We start from the raw sequence: 21,429 nt of genomic DNA, 5'->3' as shown, positions 1-21,429 counted from the left end.
AATACAAATATGGAGCTGGTTGTTTTTTTCTGACCGTTTCAGTCAAAGGAGTTCAGCAGAGAAACAGTAAACTAAGTCTGTAATTACCAATCTCAGCAGTCATATGGTTCTGCTGTAAGGCATACAGACCTACAGCATTTCAAACCTAGAGAACCTTCCAATTATGAAAATAAAAGGGTTAAGTCAGGGGAACAAGGGAAGGCTCTTCAGCCCTGCACCTTCCTAGGGAAGCCAATGATAAAACTGAGATTGACTTCAGCTGTGCAGGTTCAGGACCTCCTTGTCCCGTGTGATTTAAAGTTACAGTCTAAAAGCTTTGTTGTGCAAAAGCCAAACACCTATGAGAGCAAAGTTATGGCCATGTCTCAATATGTGCAAATTCAGCTGTTAAAACTAGGCACATCTGAGGTACTTGCATATTGTACACTGGAGTTGCATGTAGTTTCTATGCTATATGTGATCAATGATCATTCTGCCATCGGCAACATAATAAAGAGAAGTTGAGAAAAGAGCTAAAGTAACTTCAGTCCCCAGGCATTTCTGGAAACAAGGAGTTGGGTTTCATATTAAGAATTCTGAACAACTTTATTATTACAAGAACTGGAGATACAGGCTAAATTTAGTACAGTCCTATTGTCATTGGAGAGAGAGAAAAAGTCTTCTAAACATAAATTGAAATGCATAATGGAAAAAAAGAATCAAAGTATAATCTGTTCCTTTATTTCTAATGTTTCAAACAAAAATCTCATATTGCCTTTGAAGGTGAACACCACATTTTATCCATATTCAGAAAAGCTATAATCCTTAATTATTCTACCATAAGATGCTCTTTAAAAAGTGTCTTGCATGTTTATAGCTGTAGAAATTTGATATCGTAAGATATCAGTAGTTGGCTTATTTCAAAAATGTATAGTGGCTATAGCTGTACAAATCTGACCATTTCCATACCAAAGAATCTTTTGAAAATGCAAAAATATAAAATAGCTCTAAGCAATACTTTGAGTACTTTTGATATAGGTTTGATATAGTTGCTACCTTTGATATAAATTAACTACATTTCCTAGTTTTTACAATAGCCATATGAATGTTAGTTTTGCAGGTATCATGTTTTATTGTATGTTAAAGGCTTTGGTACAAAAATTAAGGGTTCATTGGTCTCTTAGTTTGTCGTGTACTACAGCAGTGGTCTCCAAACTTTTTTGATCACGCACCCCTCAAAGTAAAAAATTTTTGAGCATGCACCCCCAATATATGTATATTTATTTATTTATAAATTATATACACGTACTAGTGTACTAATATATTATGTACATTATAAAACATACACAAAAATAGAAATTACAAAAGGATGAGATAAAAATTAATATAAATAGAAGTTCTAATATTTTATTCCTGCACCCCAATGAATCGTCTTGCACACCCCACTTTGGAGACCACTGTACTACAGCATTACTCTCTGCAATACATTGAAGATGAGGCTCAAAATATGAGGCCAGATAAAGGAAAGCATCTTTCCAACAGAATAGGCATTTAGAATATATTTTTATTTTAAAAATATATATCCACACTGTCCAGATAGTAGATATAGAAAAGAAAGCACAAGTTATAATTCCCAGGTTCATATGAAAAAAGAATGCAGGATTAAAATACATTTAGCTAGAGAAGTACACACACATACAAACAATACTTGAGTGAGAGACTTCACATTTTAAATAATCGTATAAATAGGTAGGTTTGCAAATCAAAGTCAAATTTTCAACATAGGCCAGATACCCATCACATTACTGGAAAAAAACAGTTTATACTGGTTTACTATTGTGATGCCTGGTTTACTTGTCTTTGCCTGTCAAGATCTGTATGGCCCAGATTCTGATGGTCTGTGGGTAAAATTCACTCTTGTGACATACATTTCAAGAAGATTACTTTCCCCGATAATGTTACTGGCTAGCAGGCAAATTAAATATAGTTCAGGATCAACAATAACATTAGAGTCTATAATTGTCAAGTTTTATGGGTTTGTTTTTTAAAAATGAAGATATGAAATCAATGACAAATCTGCTGTAATGAGAAAAGGCACGGGTATTAAGAATATACTGTAACTGCTGGTATTCTTTCACATGCGTTTTCTTTGGTTAAGGAAACTAAAATCAGAATTAAAGGACCAATTGCTTCAGTTTTAAAATGTGTTTGCCTGAAATCTTGTCTTACATTTTCAAACTTTAAAATAATTTTGGACCTAAACCAGGCGGCGGCATTTAGATGAAGGTATTTTGGAACAATGTTTTACTTTGGGCCCATCTATAGAGCTCATCTGAAATCTGTTTCTGTCACCCTGTTCAGTGATCATAAACACTACTGTTTAGTTATCAATACTCTTTGTCCCATTCTGCTTTAGAAAAAAAGCTTTTGTGAAAGCTAGGTTTTACTTTATGCAGTATCTGACACCAAAATCAGCACACAGAACCAACATACTAATTTTGCTGCTGGAAGTCCCTTCCCCTACCCCACAGAAATACTCCTTTCGGGAAGGGTGGTTGCCATCTTGGAACCAGAAAAAAAACAAATCATACACTAAAAGTCAAATACTTACTATAACATATATTTTTATTACAAAAAATATTTTTTGTAATGATTTGTGTTTGCATCGTGTATATAGAGATGATTGCATAATAACTCAAAAATAAATGCTTAATTTTGTATATTGTGTGGGATGGGGGGTGTATGGTGGGGTGTGCATGTGGGTGTGGGTGCAGGTGTGTGTATAGTGGGTTGTGGGTGTATGTGGTAAGATGGGAGGGTGTAGGGAGTTTGTTAGGGGGTGTGGCTGTGTGTGGGTGGGGGGCACAAGGTGTGTTGGGGGGTTGTGTATGTGGGGAGTTGTGGGGGCAGCATGTGGGTGAGTGGTGGTTCACACAGGCACCCAGCAGGGTGCAGCTCTGGCCAGCACTGCACATCACAGCGAGGGGCGCAGCTCCACTGGGCCGTCTGTATCACTGGTGCTCCAGTGGTGGAACTGGCTGCCTTCCCTGCCAGGGCTGCACTGCACAGGAGGGAAGCCCCAGGAGCCTTCCCTTGGGGGGACAGAAGGAAGGCATCCAGCTCCAGCGCTGGGACTTCTCTCCCATACTGTGCAAGTGTGGGGACTGCACGTGAGTGGCAGGGAGCACAGGTGATACAGACTTTCCAGTGGAAGCTGCGCCTTTTGCTGCAATGTGCAGCGCTGGCCGGAGCCATGCCCCATAGGGCACCTGCACCCCGAGCACCCCACCTGCTGCTGCTGTTGCCGCTGTTGCCACCACCTGCAGGGCTGCCTGCTATGGGGGAGAGGAGTGTGGGGGAAGTCCCCATGCCCCCCCACCCTCCCTCACACCCACACCCTGGCCACCCGAGCTCTGCACTGCCGCCACCTCCCTGGGTGTGGGCTCTGCACTGCAGCCAGCCCCAGCCCCGTGCTCCCACTCAGCTGCAAGTCCCCACCTGTTGCTTTCCTACCTGCTGCCTGGAGGCAGCAGAAGACTGGGGAAGTGGATCAGGACTCCAGTAGCAGCAGCAGCAGCAGCCGCCCTGCATGGAAGCTGTATGTTAGCTAGGCCAGGCCCTTCCACCCAACAAGGGTGTTTTTAAAGGCATATAACCAGATATCTTGAAAAATTAAGAAAAAAAGCTAGGTCAAGAACAGGGTGTCAAACAATGTTTAAAATGAATCTGAAGTCTCTTTAAGATTGGTACTTATAGGGATATAACGACTTTAGAAAATTCTTGTACATGGTGTATTAGTTTCTGCAATAATCCAGCATCCCAACCTGAAAGGATCTGCAGATGGGAGGAGAGCAGATGTGATATACCTTGACTTTAGCAAGGCTTTTGACATGGTCTCTCATGACGTTCTCATTAATAAGCCAAGGAAATGCTGACTAGATGCAAGTACTGTAATGTGGATATATAACTGAATCATCATGCTCAACAAGTAGTCGTCAATGGCTCAATGTCTAGTTGGGAGGAGGTTTCAAGTGGGGCTCCCTAGGGCTATGACCTGGGTCTGATATTGTTCAATGTCATTATTAATTATTTGGATAATGGGACTGAGTACATGCTTAGCAAATCTGCAAATGATACCAAGTTGGATGGAGTTGCAGATACTGCAGAGAGCAGAACTAAGATCCAGAATAATCTGAATAGGCTGGAGAAATGGTTCAGAATTAATCAGATGAGATTCAACAGGAACAAGTGCAAAGTCCTGCCCTCAGGATAGAATAATTTCATGTATAAATATAGACTGGGGAATGACTGGCAGGGCTACAGTACTGCAGAGAAGGACCTGGAAGTTACAGTGGACCTTAAGCTGAACATGAGCCAACAGTGTGCTCTTGTTGCAAAAAAAGCTATTACCATGATTATTATGGCTGCTAAGAGTCCTAGGTCATAGATGAGGAAAAGCAGTGCCTAAAACAACAAATACAAGATAAAAATATGGTCCCTGCCTGAAAAGACCTCCTAGTCTAAATGTGAAAGACCACACAGCACTTGCAGCATGCACCAACCCAGGGCTCACCATGCACACACCCCCCCAGAGCCAACATGGCACATGTTGCCTGTAGTAGTGGCTATGCATAGGGGCTACACAGGGGTGCACATGCACCCCATGATAGTGCTGGTGCACCCCTCACAGCCAGTGCTCCCCACTTAGGCAACAGGCAGAGGGGGCAGGCGAGAGTGCTGGTGCCCCCCCCCCCGAGAACACCAGCCGGAGCGTGGGGGCGCCAGGAGAAGTGATCCCCACAATCCCCCCACGGCTGATCATACTGACCAGAGAGGTTCCCCTGCGGCCGATCGTGCCCCGCCCCCCAGTCACTGACTAGCTGCTGGGGGGGCAAATGCCCCCTCCCCCCCTCCTCAGGAGGCACCAGTTGTCCCTGGCCTGACACATGGGCTGGACCTGATGCAACACATGGCTCAGGGAGCCCAGGGTGTGAGCTTCATGCAGTGAAGAGACCAACCCCCTCTGCTGTCTGCAGCACATGGAGCCTGAGCTGGCACATGGGGTTGGTTCAGTGACCAGCGGGCCGAATCATACAGCTCCAGAGTTCAGATCCAGCCCATAAGCTATTTGTTTGACACCCCTGCTCTAAATGAAGCTATCACCCTGCAGTTTTGACCCCGCTGTGTTGTGATGCACAGCTGTGACATGAGTTTGGCTTAGAAGAATTTGGGGTACAGTTGCCCCCAAGCTCCTGCACTGATCTTCTTTAAACCTGGCAGGCTTTGTGGTCTCAGGATAGGCTGCCACTCCTGCAGTTTTCACCCCGCTATGTTGTAACGCCTAGATGTGACATGAGTTTTGCTTTCAGGAATTTGGGGTGCTGTTCCCCCCAAACCTCTATACTGATCTGCTTGAAACTTAGCAGGCTTTATCCTCTCTGCAGAGGATACCACCCCTGAAAATTTCATCCAAATCAGACAAAACCAATGAAGTTATAGGTATTTTATTGTTTCCCCATTATATCCTATGCCCAGATCTCGGAGGCGGCTCCGAAGCGCTTCGGGAAGCCGATCGAGGCAGCGCTGCAACCCGGACGTGCTGCTTTGACCCCAAAGCATCTGAAGCTTCTCCGAATCCAAAGCTCTGTCCAAAGCCTCGCACATACCCTTAAGTCCACATCAACATTGTAAATATTCCTGCAAGGAAGCAAATAAGTACTCAAGTCCCTTCCTGATAAAGCAACAAGAAGAAATGAAGCATAGCAACTAGACAAGCCTTAAGTCACTGACATAATGCAGCTGTACATTTCAACTCCAACCCTACTCACGCTCAAGTCTGACATTTATTGTGGGATTACAAATCACTTGACTTGTGCAAGGAAAACTCTTGTCAGGATTATCTAGCTCTTTACTCAGAGACATACTATCACCACTTCTTCAGTGTTTGCCTCTCCCAGCGCTGCCTCCCTGCCCTCCTTCCGTCCCCTGGCTTTTGTATCACTTGATTTGATACACTGCTCTGTGCACATACTTTCACAGCATCTGAAGAAGTGAGTCTATAAGGTGTATATCTACCCTGCTTCTTCCTCAGTGCCTCAAACTCAACCCCTGTAGCTGTTACAACTTTTACTACATGAGAGCCCAGATAATAACATTCCTTCCATTATCTTCGAGAACATTTCTGATATAATAAAACCTCCTCACCTATTCACTAATGCTTTTGGTTGGCTGCCCCACCACAATAATGCATACAGAGTAACTCTAGGCAATCTTTGGCTGGTTTGTTATTAAATGCCCACCAAAGAAATTAGACTGTACAATGCAGAGGACTATGTTTCCAAGGAGAGCCTGTAATTTTTGACTTGCAGAATTCTGTATATCCAATTAATTGTGTTAATTGCTGCACTTGGACATTAAGGGCACTTTTACACATGCTCCAGAGGTAGGGGGAGGGGTGCTTTAATTAGAGCAGCTCTAAGAGCCACTCTAATTAAAGCACTCCCGTGTCTTGTGTATTAGCACTTCAAAGTGGCAGCAGGGGTGTTTGTACTAAAGCTCATTTGATAAGCTTTAGTTCAAGTGCCCCTGCTGCCATCTGGAAGCATGGGGACACTAATACATGAGACGCAGAGCCTGGCTGGAGCACGGTACTCAACACACTTCAGCAGACTCAAGTAATCGAATCTGGTCCTACGCGCTGTAATTACAGTGCATTACAGCAGCCCCGCTGCACATCTACAGGCACCCACAAATACCTTATTTACAGGCAAAGATGTGTGGGTGGAAGTGATGGGTTTCATATTCTTGCATTTGTGTTTGCCCCAGACTGTGCCTGTTCCCTCAATTACCTTGAATGCAAAAATACTAGAAGCCTGCTTAAAGGCACTTTGTAAATGTGGCTCTTATGGATTCCCAACAGAAAATGAGGTTACATGAGAAGAATATAAATTATTAAACATGACTATGACTATAGCTTCTGAACCTGTTCATGAGGGTGACCAAACGTCCTATGCACCATTAAACATTTTAAATGGACAAAACTCCAAAGTGAAATTCAACCCTGATAGAAGCAAGCATAATCCTGGGGAAGGCCGTGGATTTATGCCAAATTACCTCACGGCTGACTTTGACTCTGGGTCTGCCTTCTGTTCACCCAGATTTTTACCCTTGTTTGTTATCTCACCTTTCCCTGGTAATGCATGCAAATATCATCCACCCTGCGTGCTCAGCATTATCAAGTGTCATTATACACATTAGGTTGCTAAGCATCACTTAGCAACATGTGCCACATACCGCTATGTTTCTCCAGCACGCTTTCCCTGCATTTTTCCTGAACACCAGGCATGCCAATAAAATGCCCCAATCATACCAAGGAAAAGCACATTTCAACTGGCAAGAAGTTTAGGGCTATACCACACCCACAGCTGACCCTCATGCACTTGGCACAGGAGCTGGGTCTTTGGGTTTAGCAACACACACACACACACATTCACACGTTAAGAAAAAAGGAAGCTTTGGGAGGTGGGGGGAGGAGAGACAGTTGGTTTGCATTTCTGTTCCCAGAGCAGCATTGTGGAGATCCTAGGGAAGGGCTTCAGGACACATCAACAGCATCCTTCAGCAGCTCCTCAAGCAGCCACATTCCTCTCCCGAGATGCCCTTCGTTAAGAGCCGTGGCCTTAGAGCACAACCCAATCCTTGCTGATCAACACCGGCCCAAAGATCTTTCTGTCCACAGGCTTCAAGCTGCTTTCTAGATATTGCTCTAAAATCCTACCAGCCTGCCAGGAAGGCTTCATCCTCCTAGATGTTACTGAAAATTGAACCTGAGATTTTTCAGAGTAGATATTTATCACTGCAGTGTTTAAAAAATAAATACCTATATAAATTAAAGTTGGGATGAATATTAAACACAGAGACAATTTACCAAGATCAAAGTACTCCTGCCAACCCAAATCATTTGTTTTTCCTTCTTTAATTTTCCGTGGAACTCACAAAGCAGTGCAACTCACAAATCATCTGTGGCAAAACCATAAACTCTCAGAAATATTTTTCAGGAAACACAGACACGTTATTTTTCAAATCATTTTTCACTTTATGCTATTGACCTTGGAAACAACACACATTTGTGTTCCAGCTCTTTTGTGGTAGCCAAGGGCAGCTACAAATACCTATTTGTTATTGTGGGACAATTTATAACTGTTCAACTTTCTTTTTCTGGAGGGTGTCAGGGTTGGTTGGAATTTTTTTTAATGAAGTATTGAAGCATTTACATTAAAGGACAGAGCAGAATAATTATGAAATGTTTTCCCAATTGATCGCAGAAGATAGTATGTCACGTTTCAGTGCTGCCAGCTCTGAATTTTCCCCTTTTAGAATTCCGAATCATACTCAATGATTTCCACGTCCCATTACCTTAGAAATATCTGATATTCCAACCTCAAGGTCTTACAATCACCCATTGCCCAAGATTGCGAGTTCCTCCTTTGCCTTCTCTCCTCATTCTTTAACAACCCCACGCACATCCCAGAATTTTAGTTGCATGAGAAATTCCTGATGAAAATGTTTCACCTATGTCATTTTAAAACTCATGAATATTGACTGCACCATGTACCTTAAAAAGTAGGACTAAGCCTTGTGGTTACTAAAGTAGGGAAGACGATGTCTTTTGATCACCCTGCACAACTACACGTGCAGACTTCTCTGTTACAATATCAAAAAACTATTGCTCAAACCCTTAGGCTCTTGAAAAAGGCTTATAACAAGCCAATGTTCCTCTGGAAAGGGAAAGCTGTAGCAAACTGACCAATCTCACAGCTCCACCATTTCCTCAGTGCTAGCAAAACACATTTTATGAACTGTTCCTTCCACATTTTGCCTAAAAGGAAAAGGGCTGGGGATAGGCCTAGCAGAAGGAACATCTCCTTCAGAGGCCCAAAGGAAGGACTTGGAGACAAAGGCAAAATTACTACAATTCCACTTGCTTTGCTTTCAAAAGAAAGAGGACAGTACTAAAAGGGAAGACAACTTAGAAGAAAGTGACTAATAGGACATGAAAGACATAATAATAGAAAGAATTAAAAATAAACATCCTACTCACTCATTTCAGCCTGCAAGTGTCTTTGTGGCCATTTAATCCTTGCAGCCAGAAACCTGAGACACGGGGCCTGGGAGAGCAAAAAGTATATTTTAATAGAATTTGAGATGTTGACAATGGCTAACAAAACAAATAGCAGGATTACTGTGCTACCTGCAGAAATCAGGCCACAAGCATAGGGTCAATATTTTGTTTTAGGCATTACCATTTCCACAGATTAAAAATGCCAACTGCTGTTTAGGAGACTAAGTACAGTTTCCCATTGAGGTCAGCAGTCTTAGATAAGCAAGGGCAGAAATTTATTTCCATTCCTTTTTAATATGATTTCCTTTAGAAGCATTTATCTGCCATCTTACAGATCCATTCTGTTGCCCAGGCTGCCAGTTTTGCTATGATTTGTGTATGTATTTTTTAATACCTCATTTTCATTTTATGGGCTGTATTCATTTCAGTTTCACTTACCTCAAGAGTTGCCATATCACTGTTTGTGCCACTATAGTTATAGTGGTGTCAACACGTTATTGTAAACCATTATTTTCAGGCTTTTTATAACTGTCATAAGGATTTACTTCAAGACAAAATCTTGCTCATATCGCTCCTTCCAGCTGTAGAGAAGTCAAGAAGACAATAGACACCATTCAATTCCCCTGCACTAGGACAGCAAGATCTGTAGTTGGTTTCTACTTATGGTGACCGCTACATTGTTCCACAATATTCAACTGGAAATCTGTTCACAAGTTTCATTGAGGAAAAAACAGGGAGAAAAGACTTTCAAAATAATTATGAGCATCTCTGCAGCTGTGGAGAACAAGAGGCTTGAAGACGCTGTTCTCAGATTTAACAAATCATGCTTTTCTTAATTATGTACAATAAGTCATATTTACTAGTCCAATTGCTGACACTTTTGACAAATATTTTTTTTCAAACCACTTATGCACACTACTACCAATGCATTTGACATGAATGTCTGAGACCACAACTGTAAACCATCAGAGAGGTGTTTTCAGATGTGCCTCCAAAGCTGCGAACAAAATTTTTTTTGAGGGACTCTGCATGCACATATATAAATGTATGTAGTATCTGTACACTAAAGCAAGCATATAACTGAGAAGAAGGAATACCTACAAATGTATATATGTAAGTGCAAATAATAGATTTGTACATGTAAATGTGGGGATAATATGGACATTTGGGGAGTTTGCTTCTATTCACCTTTGACCATTTGGTATTAGATGTTCAAACCAAGGCAGATGTAAAGGTTTATTATACTGAATAAATGAAAATGGAAGCAAAATGTTGAAGTAGAGAGTTTTAAAGCAAAAGAAAATACAAAAATGCAGATGGTAATTGTGCAATACAATTACTTTGCAAGGCCTGTTATACAAACTGGCAGATGCAAGAAAGTTCAGACACAATGTGACTTAACAACACATGAGATTCAGTTTCCTTGGGAAGCCTGTGCTGAACATCCATCTCATCAGCAGGAGTTAAACATCAAGAACAGATTTATTTTAAATATACTTCTTTTTATAAATGTTAGCTTTTTAATAACTATCATAAAATATTTTAAAAGTACAGCTTTTCCTGTCAAGATAACAAGAATAAAAGCATCTGAACAATTTTATGGTCTTAACGTCAGATTATAAAGTGTGTGCACACATGTGATTTCATCTAAAATGCAGAAATTAAAAGTGAAGTGATCATTTTTCCTATTTACATTTCTGGCACAGTAAACAGTTCTTTAAACCTTTATGAACGTGCAATTTATTTGGGAAAAAAGGGTGTCTGCAGAAATTAAATAACTGCATTTTTAAAAGCTGAGAAAGCACGATGGCCCTAGTAAGGCAAACCCCACTTCCCTATCAAGTCCCTGCATGCTAAGACATTGTCACACACAATTTATGTTCACAGAACACAACTGTAGACTTCTGATGCAAAATGCTTAATAATAATTTAAGGATTCTCCATCTTAAACAATATATTGAAGGGAAAAGACCACTTTATTACAGACATAAAGAAGTCATGTGCTGATAAAAAGGAACAGGCTTGCACATCTTGTTATGCTGGGCCACAACCCTCAGTAATGAGGAGTCTAAACATTTCATTACAGCCTTTTTATATTTCTAGATCTTTTTAAAACTTTTAATAATTATAAATAAAATATTGATGTGTTGACATGACCACTTAGCTATAAAAAAAATGGATCACTAGAAGTACACTAGGTATAAATGACAGGATAAAAAAGAAATGTGATCTTCTTTAAGCTGCTAGTTGTTCACTGCCATATCAAAAAGACTGCTATGTTCGGAAGTGCATATTATAAAAAGAGCCCTACAATGGGGGTACCATAATTTAAGGCATTGCTAAGGCATAAAATTAAATTGATTTTATTACAAAAAGCAAAACGGTTCTATAACAGAATTAAATACACATTTATTAATAAGAGTCTTCAGATTTGCACAGTATTAACCCTGAAGTATTTCACCCAATTATAAGTTTACTACTTTATAAATACAACTTTATGTATTTTAAATTGCCTTTAGACAAAAAGAAACGCACTAAAACCGTAGCCTTGGACACAAACAACCCTGGCAGTTCAGTGACTACAGTACTTGACCTTTCAGAGTGGAATGTACCCAAAATGCTTAGAAATGCCCAGGAAGTAAATTATTTCTCAAAACTAGCTTTTTGTTTGGCTAAATGAACTACTGACCATAAAGACACCTGAAGGAAATGACTGAGTAAACAGTATTTTATTTCATATAAATATGATTCTTAACTGTTAAAGCATTTTGACCAAAACTCTTTCCTGCTACTCATGTCATTCGAGTTTTGAATTATCCATTTCTTTCTGGTTCTGGAACAAACAGTGTAAAAGTCATCTATATCCGAGAGGAAAAATATACATATAGCAAGTCACTACAGTTCTTTCATAGTACAATTTTGTTGAGCCAAACAAAGCATGGAGGGCCTAGGCCTACCTTGTTTCTTGGCTAGAGCTCCCACTGGGAGCACTGCACAAAAAGCAAGGATAGAATATATCCCATGAAGAGGGCAAACATTTCAACCTTAAGGTATCAATCCATACTTCATTGCACAGGTCTAATTCCTGTTACATTCAAGGGAACTGCAGTAGCTAGAGATTATCTGGATAGTGCAGCCCAGTTTTACATTTTTTTTTTTTTATTTTTTTTTTTTAAACACAAGATTAACCCCAATGTACCATTAATACATGTTTAATGAATAATTCTGTCTGGCAGATTTAGAGTTAAGGCTCCTATTAAGTTCCTAACTCAGAAGTCTCCCGCAGTATTAGACACGTGATGGAGAGTTGAGATATGCTTCACCCTGGACCTGCCCACCGGCGGAGGAGTAGCAACACTGACTTATAAATGCTAAACCACGCTGACTCTATGTAAAATACCCCATAGCTACTTCAGCATAGGGAAAATAAAGTATAAAGTTACACTAAAACATGGATGACAGCCTTGCCCAGAAGAAGTCAGTGGCAAAGCTCCCATTTACTTCAACAGGGCCAAGGTTTCACCAGATGACTTTTGTTGTTCTGTACTGGGTGATTCCCACATGAACATCCTCACCCCCCCTTCAAGTTAAATTAAAAAAGCAAAAGGCACTGGTCTACATAAAATACTTAAAGCCTGCTTAATTTCAGTCTTTAAAATGGTACTGATCTTCCCAGCTATCCTGGACTTAAAAAAAACAAAACCAAAAAAAAACCCAGTAAGTGATTTAAAACATCTGTACTGAGGCCAATAATGTTGTATTATATTTTAGCTCGATGCAACTAAGGAGCCTGTTCATATTGGATACTGGCACTCAGCAACTCCCTTTGAAGCCAATGAGACTTGCAAGAGCTCTGTACCTCTCCAGATTATTCCCCGAAGTGAGGTAATTATATTCAACTGAAAAAGAGAGTGGAAAAAAACAAAGAACAATTCAACCTGAATAAACCATTATGAATACAATACATAACAATATAAAATATAAATATTGCTGCAAATGGGGTTCAAATGAACATGGCTAATCTGCAATTACGAAATTAGAGTGGAAAATAAACCTGATTTTACTTTGTATGCTGCATACAGAAACTTTGGTTGTAATGGCTGCTTCTGGATACCCACAGTCATCATTACATTTCTGAAGGGAGCAGAAAAAGTGGTGACTTTCAGAAAAAAGAACCTATACAAATTTTATTTTCTATGAAGTAATCTATTTTAGAGCTCTGTAAACATTTCTAATTAAAACCTACAACCTATATGGACAACCACTTGCTGTGTCTAGCTGAGTGTTCACAGTTGTAATTCCACGTTTTATACTACCCAAGTTTCCAGCCAAATTCTCTCTAACTAAATATTGACATTAGTGTGCTATTTTAAAACGAAACAAACTCAAATTCCCTGATTGCAAAGTGAAAGTGAATAAATGCACCCAAAAAAAACAAAGGATAGAGATTCTTCCAAACTGCAACAACAGATTTGCATTCACTCTCAACCCCTGATCACATACTGTGGCCCAGCTCCACTCCACTGGAGTTTCAGGCATATCAATGAAGACAAAAATGGTCTCATTTAGTCTGGTTATGAGTACTGCAATCTGTCCAGGATTAATGCACATTGGTTTTAACAGACAAAGTTGAGAGTGGATGTGTCAATTATAGTCAGTGAACTGTATTGTAAATTCCAAAGTTACAAAACCTACAGAGCCAAAGCAAAATCTTATTAGCAAACAAGTAAAGATTCATCGTCACTGGTATTGATTTCTGAGAGTGGAGTAGAGGACTCTAGCGTTGGCACTTCCACAGAATGGCAACAAGCAGCATGAATACCCAGAGGTTCCTCCCGATATGGATGAGGGCAACATCGGTGTTGTCCATCCACCTGAATATGAACATTCATAGAGCTGTCTAAGTAAGCAGACTCCCATTTTTTTAAAGGCAATCTACATGGCTCTTCACTTAGTGGATGACTCCTGTTTAAACTACTGTTCTCTGCAACAGTCCTTCTGGCTGTGGCCCCTCCATGAAGCGTTTCTGTAAGACTTTCAGACAAAGGATCTCTGAAAGTTTTTCCTGAATCTACTTTATTGGTTTGTTTTAGCTCACTGCTGGAAGGCTCAGCACCTGAAGATTTGTCAGCTTGTCCAGTCTCTGGCTCTGCATGAGCAGCTGTGCAAGTATTAGATAAAACAGCGGAGGGTGATGGCTCTGAGGCTTCAGCCACTGGCTGCAAATTGCTGCTTCCAATATCTTGTTGTCCCCTGGCCTGGCTCTCTGACTCTGAGTTAGGTCCTTCAGGGGAAGGTGGGAGGCTTTGAATATTCCCATCTGTGTGATTGATAATGCCATCACCCAGGATTGTTTGTGAAGTGCGTGCCGGTGTGAGGAGTGGGATCTGTCCTCGCACTCGTGGTCTATGGAAAAGTCTGTTCCAGAGTCTGCCTAGGCGCCTTCGGGATGAATTCCGTCTTGAAGAGTGGCGCCTCATCTGTCTCCTCATAGCAGTTCGGATGTTCTGCAGCACAGATGCCTATAAACAGACACAAGAAACCATGATTTTGGCAGAGAACAACTTCAAATATCTGCAGCTGTACTATCCACTAACTTCTCCATCTGAGTGCATCCAAGTAGCAGTCTTAGAAGGGAAAACTACAGCTTGAATGTGGCAATGTAATAATAAACTCTGTTTAAAATTAAATCAGAATCTGCTCATTTTTCCTAGAACCCTCTCAGCACTGCTTCCAAGGTTAGCCTCCCCAGCTCAGCACAATTAGGTGCAGGTTTTTGCTATGATGGTTCAGAGTATTGCACCACTGGGTACTACCCCACTGCAATGCCAGTGGAGCAGGTAAGACCCAATTCATTAGAGAAAGGGAGAAAAGAAAAAGACAAAAGCAAACTCCCTCTGTGCTTACATAATTAAAAGTGCTTTAATCAATTATACATTTAGTACACTAGGAAAGGGGCTGTATTAAACAGTGGAAGGCAGATTTGGAAAAATACAAGAATAAGAAAGTACAGTTTTTTAAATAAATTTTGCATTTGCTAATTAAAAATCCCTGGAATTTTTTCCAGAAGAAAGTGCCTACACTTCTCTTTTCTTTTCTATTTTAAATTCCTTTCAACTTGAAATGCCTGTCTTTGTTTCTATTTTTGTTGACACACTTCTCTCTATCATTACATTCTGATGTACAATGTGTGCGTCTGCATGTGCACACGACTTCTATCCATTTAGCTTGCAGCAGTCACAAGGCCCTAGCTACAAACACAGCCATCCCATGAAAATGTATAACTGTAACTCAGCAGTACAGAATACATTACATGTATTTTGTTACAACACTTTCACCCACTACAAAGTAGTTTCATGTTAGTATAACACCACAATGCAGACTTATTCAATATATGGGAGTCTGTAATAAGTTTCATTTACTTGCGATGCATTGTAAACTGGAAAATCTTCAACTGGTGGGATAAGTCCTTGTGCAATCAGCTGCCCATAGGAAGGTGGAGCTTCCCGCCGCACAAATTCTGCTTCAAGCCGAGTCATTTGGGTTTCAAATGCTCTGGAAGCAACATAACCAGAGTAAAAACAAAGACAGACACAAACATTGCACAAACCAACATACCTAAAGAGAGAAGGGAGAAAAGAGGGCAAACTGGATCTTCTGATCCAGTTTCCCTACAATTGGTGTCATCAGGCAGCAGTGCAGTACTAAATTAGATTAGGAAAAAATGTAACCCAAATGCAGGGCAATACAATCTTCTTTTCATTAGTATGTTAATAATATACAAAAGAAATACTAGTGTAGGATAACTTTATATTTCTCACTAACCACAAGAGAGACAGATAGAATCCATTGGCCATTTCTGAAAGAACAAACCAGCTTTTAACTGCTGAAAACTCAAAACTCTACCCATTTCTTAAATGTTGCAGTCAATTTTACTGTGGCATAATTTTACTTTGCATCTCATCCATCCACTTGGATAGACATTTTATTCTTTCCCTTAACTAAAAGGTCAGTAACTGAAGTTAGAACTTTATCAACACAAGATTTTTACCTGTATTCCCTAGTCCTCAGCGAGTAGAGTTTAAATGCACAACCCAGTGCAATCACCAACAGCAAGCCACACACCAGGCTCCCAATCAGGGCAGCTGTGATGACTTTCCTGGGCACTATCACCAGACAATTATGTTCATCACTTCCATCCTGGCAGTCTTCTTGGCCATCACAACGCCATGTCTCAAAGATACATAGGTTTGTGCCGCAGTGAAAGTTTCCTGGCTGGCAAGTAAAGCAGTTTTTTTCATCTGAGCCATCCGGGCAGTTCTTTTGGTTATTACATCGGTCAAGTATTGAATAACACAGTCCACTATTTCCTTCACATGGGTATTCGTTCTTCTGACAAGCAGGACAATTCTCTTCATCTTTGCCATTTGGGCAGTGCCACCAACCATCACAATGCTGCTTATCTGTGTAACACTCCTCATCACTTCCACATGGATGTTCCCAGGGAAGGCAGTAACCTTTTACCTGATAGGTTGCATTAAATCCATGGCCAGTACTCTTCGATCTGGCGTGATATGAAATGGTGAGCTGACCCTTTGAGGACTCCACACTCACTGAGTGCCTGTTGTTGTGATATGAAAATGTTTGCATTAATTTATCACCCCTCTCCCCAATTCCATCATACACCTTCACGTAGTCATTGTATCCTAACTGTAAATCAAGCTGCAAGAGCACATGCCGGTTATCTTGTGTATCCACATACCAAGTACAGCGTAGGTCTGCCCGGCTATGATCAGCACGGAATAAGTCTGGGGAAGCAAAGGACCCATAAAAATTACCCAGTCTTTTGCCACAGGAAAGATCAGGGCAATTGTCCTCATCTGAACCATCACTGCAATCTTTAACTGAATTACATCTTAACTCATTTATCAAGCACTTGGTGGAATGGGCTATACTACACTGGAACGTTCCCGAGGGACAGATGCTGGACTGAGGCTCCGTTGGGGGCATGGTGCAGTTTCTCTCATCCGAACTATCCCCACATTCATCCATGGAATTACACTTCCAAGTATTAGGAATGCATTTGCCATTTGCACAACGGAACTCATCTGACTGGCAAATAGTCTGGGCTATTTTTCCTGTGAAAGTAAAAAAAAAAGATTATTAAAAGATTTAAAACACCTGGCTGTGTTTTTTTAATTCTAATTTTTTATCCCAGCATGAAGTGACTCAGTCTGCTGGGCCAGCCCACCTCAAGAATCCTCTCAAAGACAAATGGTAAATAAAAATGTCCAATACTCTCAAGGCCCATACTTTAAACCAATGTTTATATTAGACTTTGCTCAACAGAAAAAAACCAGCCATGGGAATTGGAGGAGAGATGGTGAACTAAGCTCTGAGTAATCCAACAAAATTCACTGAAACTGTACAGAGCTCTTACCTCTGATGTAAGAAAGGCGAAATCCCTGAGCCTGTCCTGAACTTGTTGCATCTGAGTGGAAAAATATCCAGACGTGATCTCTTGCAGAGATGAATGAGGGGGGCATGGAGGACCCACACACTTTGTACTCCTCTCTCTTGGAAGATGGACCAATCATCAGCCAGTCTACAGAGCATCTCTGAGAGTCCTCTAAATCGAAGTTCCTAAAACTTTCAGGAACAAAGAAAACACAAATGAAGACAGAGGATAAGAATCTGAATATGGGCATCCTTTCATATTCATAAAAGGAAGAAAAGGAACCAGTGAGCTATGTATTGTACAGTGGCTGCCCACAAACATAGCACTCATTTTTCCCCCCATTCAGAAAATGATCTATCCCACAGGCTCAGAGTACATACAGAGAATACACAGATTTAAAACAAATACCCTGCTAAATAATCCCTCAAAAAATAAAAGAATAAATGTTCTGTTACCTGATGTCTTTAAATCAAGATTGAATAATTTCTAAAAGACATACTCCAGTTTAACTACACGTTACAAAGCACATTAAGAAAAAGGGTCAGACTAGATGATTATAAAAGTCCATTCCAGCCTTAATGCAATACATCAATAAATAAACAAAATCCTTTCTTTGCACTGAAAAATCATGGAGTTGGACAGAAAAGATCAAACTTTCAGGCAATGGGCAGGCAAAAGTGTTACGGTTAAGTCTCTGAACTCCCAAAAATAACAGTCAGATCTTATTTCATCTACGGACAAGACGTAAAGATAGTGGGGAAGAGAAACTGAGGCAAAAAGAGAGGTTGTGATATCTGTGACTAGTTAATAGGTATTGTGGATAGGGGAAGAAGCAACAGATGTGTAACAATATTAGTGTAAAATCTGAAAAAACGTTAAGGCAAAATTTGAACGTGTTCTCCTGCTTGTCACTATTTTGATTCAGTCTTAAGGATAACATAATGACATATTCTAAAAGTAGATTTGTCCATGTCATCCCAGAGACTTGAGCAGAGTGGAACAGGATCAGATTTAGGTGCCTAAATCCATATAGGCCCCCGACAGGTAGGTTTTGGCCCACAGTTTTTTTCCTCCTCAGATATAAATTTCTTTTTGTGCTCCTGTGTTCAAACATAGAAATCAAACAACCCCACAAAACCAAAGCTGCATATAACTCATAGTGCAAGGGTTTGTATAAATTGTCTGCAATGACATGCATTTTATCCTGTACAAGATCAGCTTCAGATTGTGTGTGTCACAATATGCAGCAGCCTTAGACAATGCAACTTATCTCCCTTGAGAGATTAAAACAATGGAGTTCTCTCCACGAGAGAAGGGATATAGCTGTCATAGAAAACATGTTTCATTTCCCTGTCAAACACAGAGTTGGGATTAAGTTATGTTAAAAGTTATCACATATATTACATCCAATAGCCACACTGAAAATACTCAGAAAAAGTGAAAGCTTTAGCAAAAAGCTGGGCCACATTCTACACAGATTCTATCATAGGTACCAGAAAAAGCTCTGTGAAAATACAAAGGGTACAATATGGCCGTATGATCATAAAGCTCTAAGCCTGGTCATTTCCTTCAAGGGAAAAGGAAAAGCACATTAGCAAATCCACCCCATCCAGGAGTCTCAGCCTACAATCATCTACTTTTTATGCATGCTCAGTAAGCTCTCGCTCTCTGACAAAAGCATACAATTAGCAAGAGAAAGGGCATGGCACAAAGAATGGAAAGAGAGGGAATAACAAAGGTGCAAAAATAAACTGAAAACCGAAATATCCAATGTCTGTGCAGTAGTCTCCTAAATAACTAAGCAATAGGGAATAATTCATCTCAGAAATATGTTCATTTACTGCTAAAAGCTCCTTTAAGTGATGTTCTCTGGTTCTTCCTAGTTTGCAAGATACATCCCTGAAATACATTATTTTCCAGTATCAATGATCTCATTAAACCCTTCTAACTAATGGATTCTGGAAGCCAGAAAGAGCCAGAGATTTTAACTGTTAGTATGGAAATGTAAGCAAGGGCCTACATCTCAGAAAGACTAATTAAAAATACAAATATAAAACGGGTGACACCTGACTGGAAGGCAACACAATGGAGAATAAACTGAGAGTCTTGGTAAATCACAGACTCAAAATAAGTCTACAGTCATGCAGCTGCACAAAAGGCAAATACAGTTTTGGGAAGCATCAACAAAAGCATTAGGTGCAAGCCATGGGGGGTGATAGCGCCTCTCTACTCAGCAGCACTGGTTAGGCCACATCTAGAGAGTACTGTGTGCAATTTTGGGATCCACATTTTTAAAAAAGACAGAGAAAAGTTAAAGAGGGCCCAAAGATAGGTGACAAAAAGGATAAAGGGCTTGAAGGCAAGTCATGAGTAGAGTTTGAAGGTTGAAACAGACATATTCAGTTTACAGAAAAGGCACTTAACAAGGGATATAACAGTAGTCTTCATATAGTTGAAGGGCTGCCATAAAGAAGAGGGAAAGCACGTTTTATCTCTTGCTACAGTGTGTAGGATTTGAAGTTGCACCAAAGTAGGTTTAGACTGGGTGTCAGGAAAAAACTTCACTGTTAGAAGAGCGAGGCAGTGAAACAGATTGCCCAAGGAAGTTGTGGACTCTCCATCATTGAAGGTGTTCAAGAAGGCGTTGGGCAGGCATCCGTCAGGGATGAGCTATGCCTGTGTATGCTTCTTTGCTTTGCTAGGACTGGTACAGACATTACCCTTAATGCACTTTTAGCACACAAAAAGCGTTTTGTAACTGTAACAGAACAGACATTCATGGCACATAAAGCACGTTAAAAATGGCAGACCCCACTCTACATTAACCCGGGAAGGAGGTATCCTAAACTAAAGTGCTTTCTGTTAGAGCACTTTATCAAACATCTATGCCAAATCCCATTGAGGGTTAGCTTAGAGTGCAATCAATGACATCCCAGGTGGTGTTGTGCATGGCTCCCGCTTTAGCCTTGGGAAAGCTCCTGTGCTCTGCCTGAGCACTGTGCTGGGTCCTCTCCTTGGCTGTCATTGACCCAAGTCAAGTGACAGCCTCTGATCTCAGCTCCACGCACAAGCTGGTGACAGGGATGGGGTTTGCTGTCCCTGCAGTTGCCCTGACCTCACGGCACACTGCAGCCCTGAGGGGGGCTGTGGAGGAAGGAGTCCAAGGTCTTTCTCCCCACAGTCACCCTGGCTGGACTATGGTACATCACTGCTTGGGCAGAGGCGTATAAATAGTGTTCTGTTATGTTTGTATTGATTTTTACTGTTTTATATTGTATTTATTCTATTCCTATCACTTCCGGATTGAATTTTATTGTTTCATATTAACATTATATGATTTAGACCTGCAGTGTGGTATGGCATGTGTGATGTCAAGTATACATTTTGTGTGTCAGGTTTCCATCTTGTTCCCATCTTGTCCCCATGCCCTGTTGTGTAAGTATGTTGTAACCTATGACTTATGCCTATCTCCCTCCTATGTAAATTGGTTCCTAAATGAATGGGAATGAATGAGGGTGGCTGAGAGACAATGGCAGTAGGTCTAAAAATAGCTCCCTCTGAATGACCGAACTATCAATTCGAGGACCCAACCATCACCCTGCATTGACCCTCCCTGGCTCAAGATTTGAAAGACAAAGACTGCTGCAGAAACCAGCCAACATACCATTACAGACACCTGAAACTGCATGTCCTCACCTGCAATGCACATGCTCAGTACACCAGGGGCTGACCCTTTCCTGGACATGCCCCCTGCCACTAGGGTCACAGAATCATAGAAGTCGGGTCGGAAGGGACCTTGTAGATCTTCAAGTCCGACCCCCGACCTGGGCAGGAGAAAAACTGGGCTCAAATGACTCCAGCTAGGTAGGCA

The 21,429-nt window shown here is 40.8% G+C and overlaps 1 protein-coding gene across 1 annotated transcript in view; it reads right to left on the bottom strand.

The window, feature by feature from the left end:
- Positions 1-11,810: 11,810 nt before the first annotated feature.
- Positions 11,811-21,429, bottom strand: part of LRP3 (LDL receptor related protein 3) — a 62,866-nt gene continuing 53,247 nt past the window's right edge. The window contains exons 6-9 of the mRNA XM_019535428.1: positions 17,541-17,749; positions 16,152-17,238; positions 15,523-15,655; positions 11,811-14,622 (exon numbers count right to left, since the gene is read on the bottom strand). Of these exons, the coding sequence (XP_019390973.1) occupies positions 13,816-14,622; positions 15,523-15,655; positions 16,152-17,238; positions 17,541-17,749 (2,236 nt within the window). The 3' untranslated portion in view covers positions 11,811-13,815. The remainder of the gene's footprint in view (positions 14,623-15,522; positions 15,656-16,151; positions 17,239-17,540; positions 17,750-21,429) is intronic.

Source organism: Crocodylus porosus, unplaced genomic scaffold (assembly GCF_001723895.1).
Source record: "Crocodylus porosus isolate Cpor-Errol unplaced genomic scaffold, CroPor_comp1, whole genome shotgun sequence".
In the NCBI taxonomy this organism is placed as follows: Eukaryota; Metazoa; Chordata; order Crocodylia; family Crocodylidae; genus Crocodylus; species Crocodylus porosus.
This window is presented reverse-complemented; position numbering and strand designations above follow the sequence as displayed.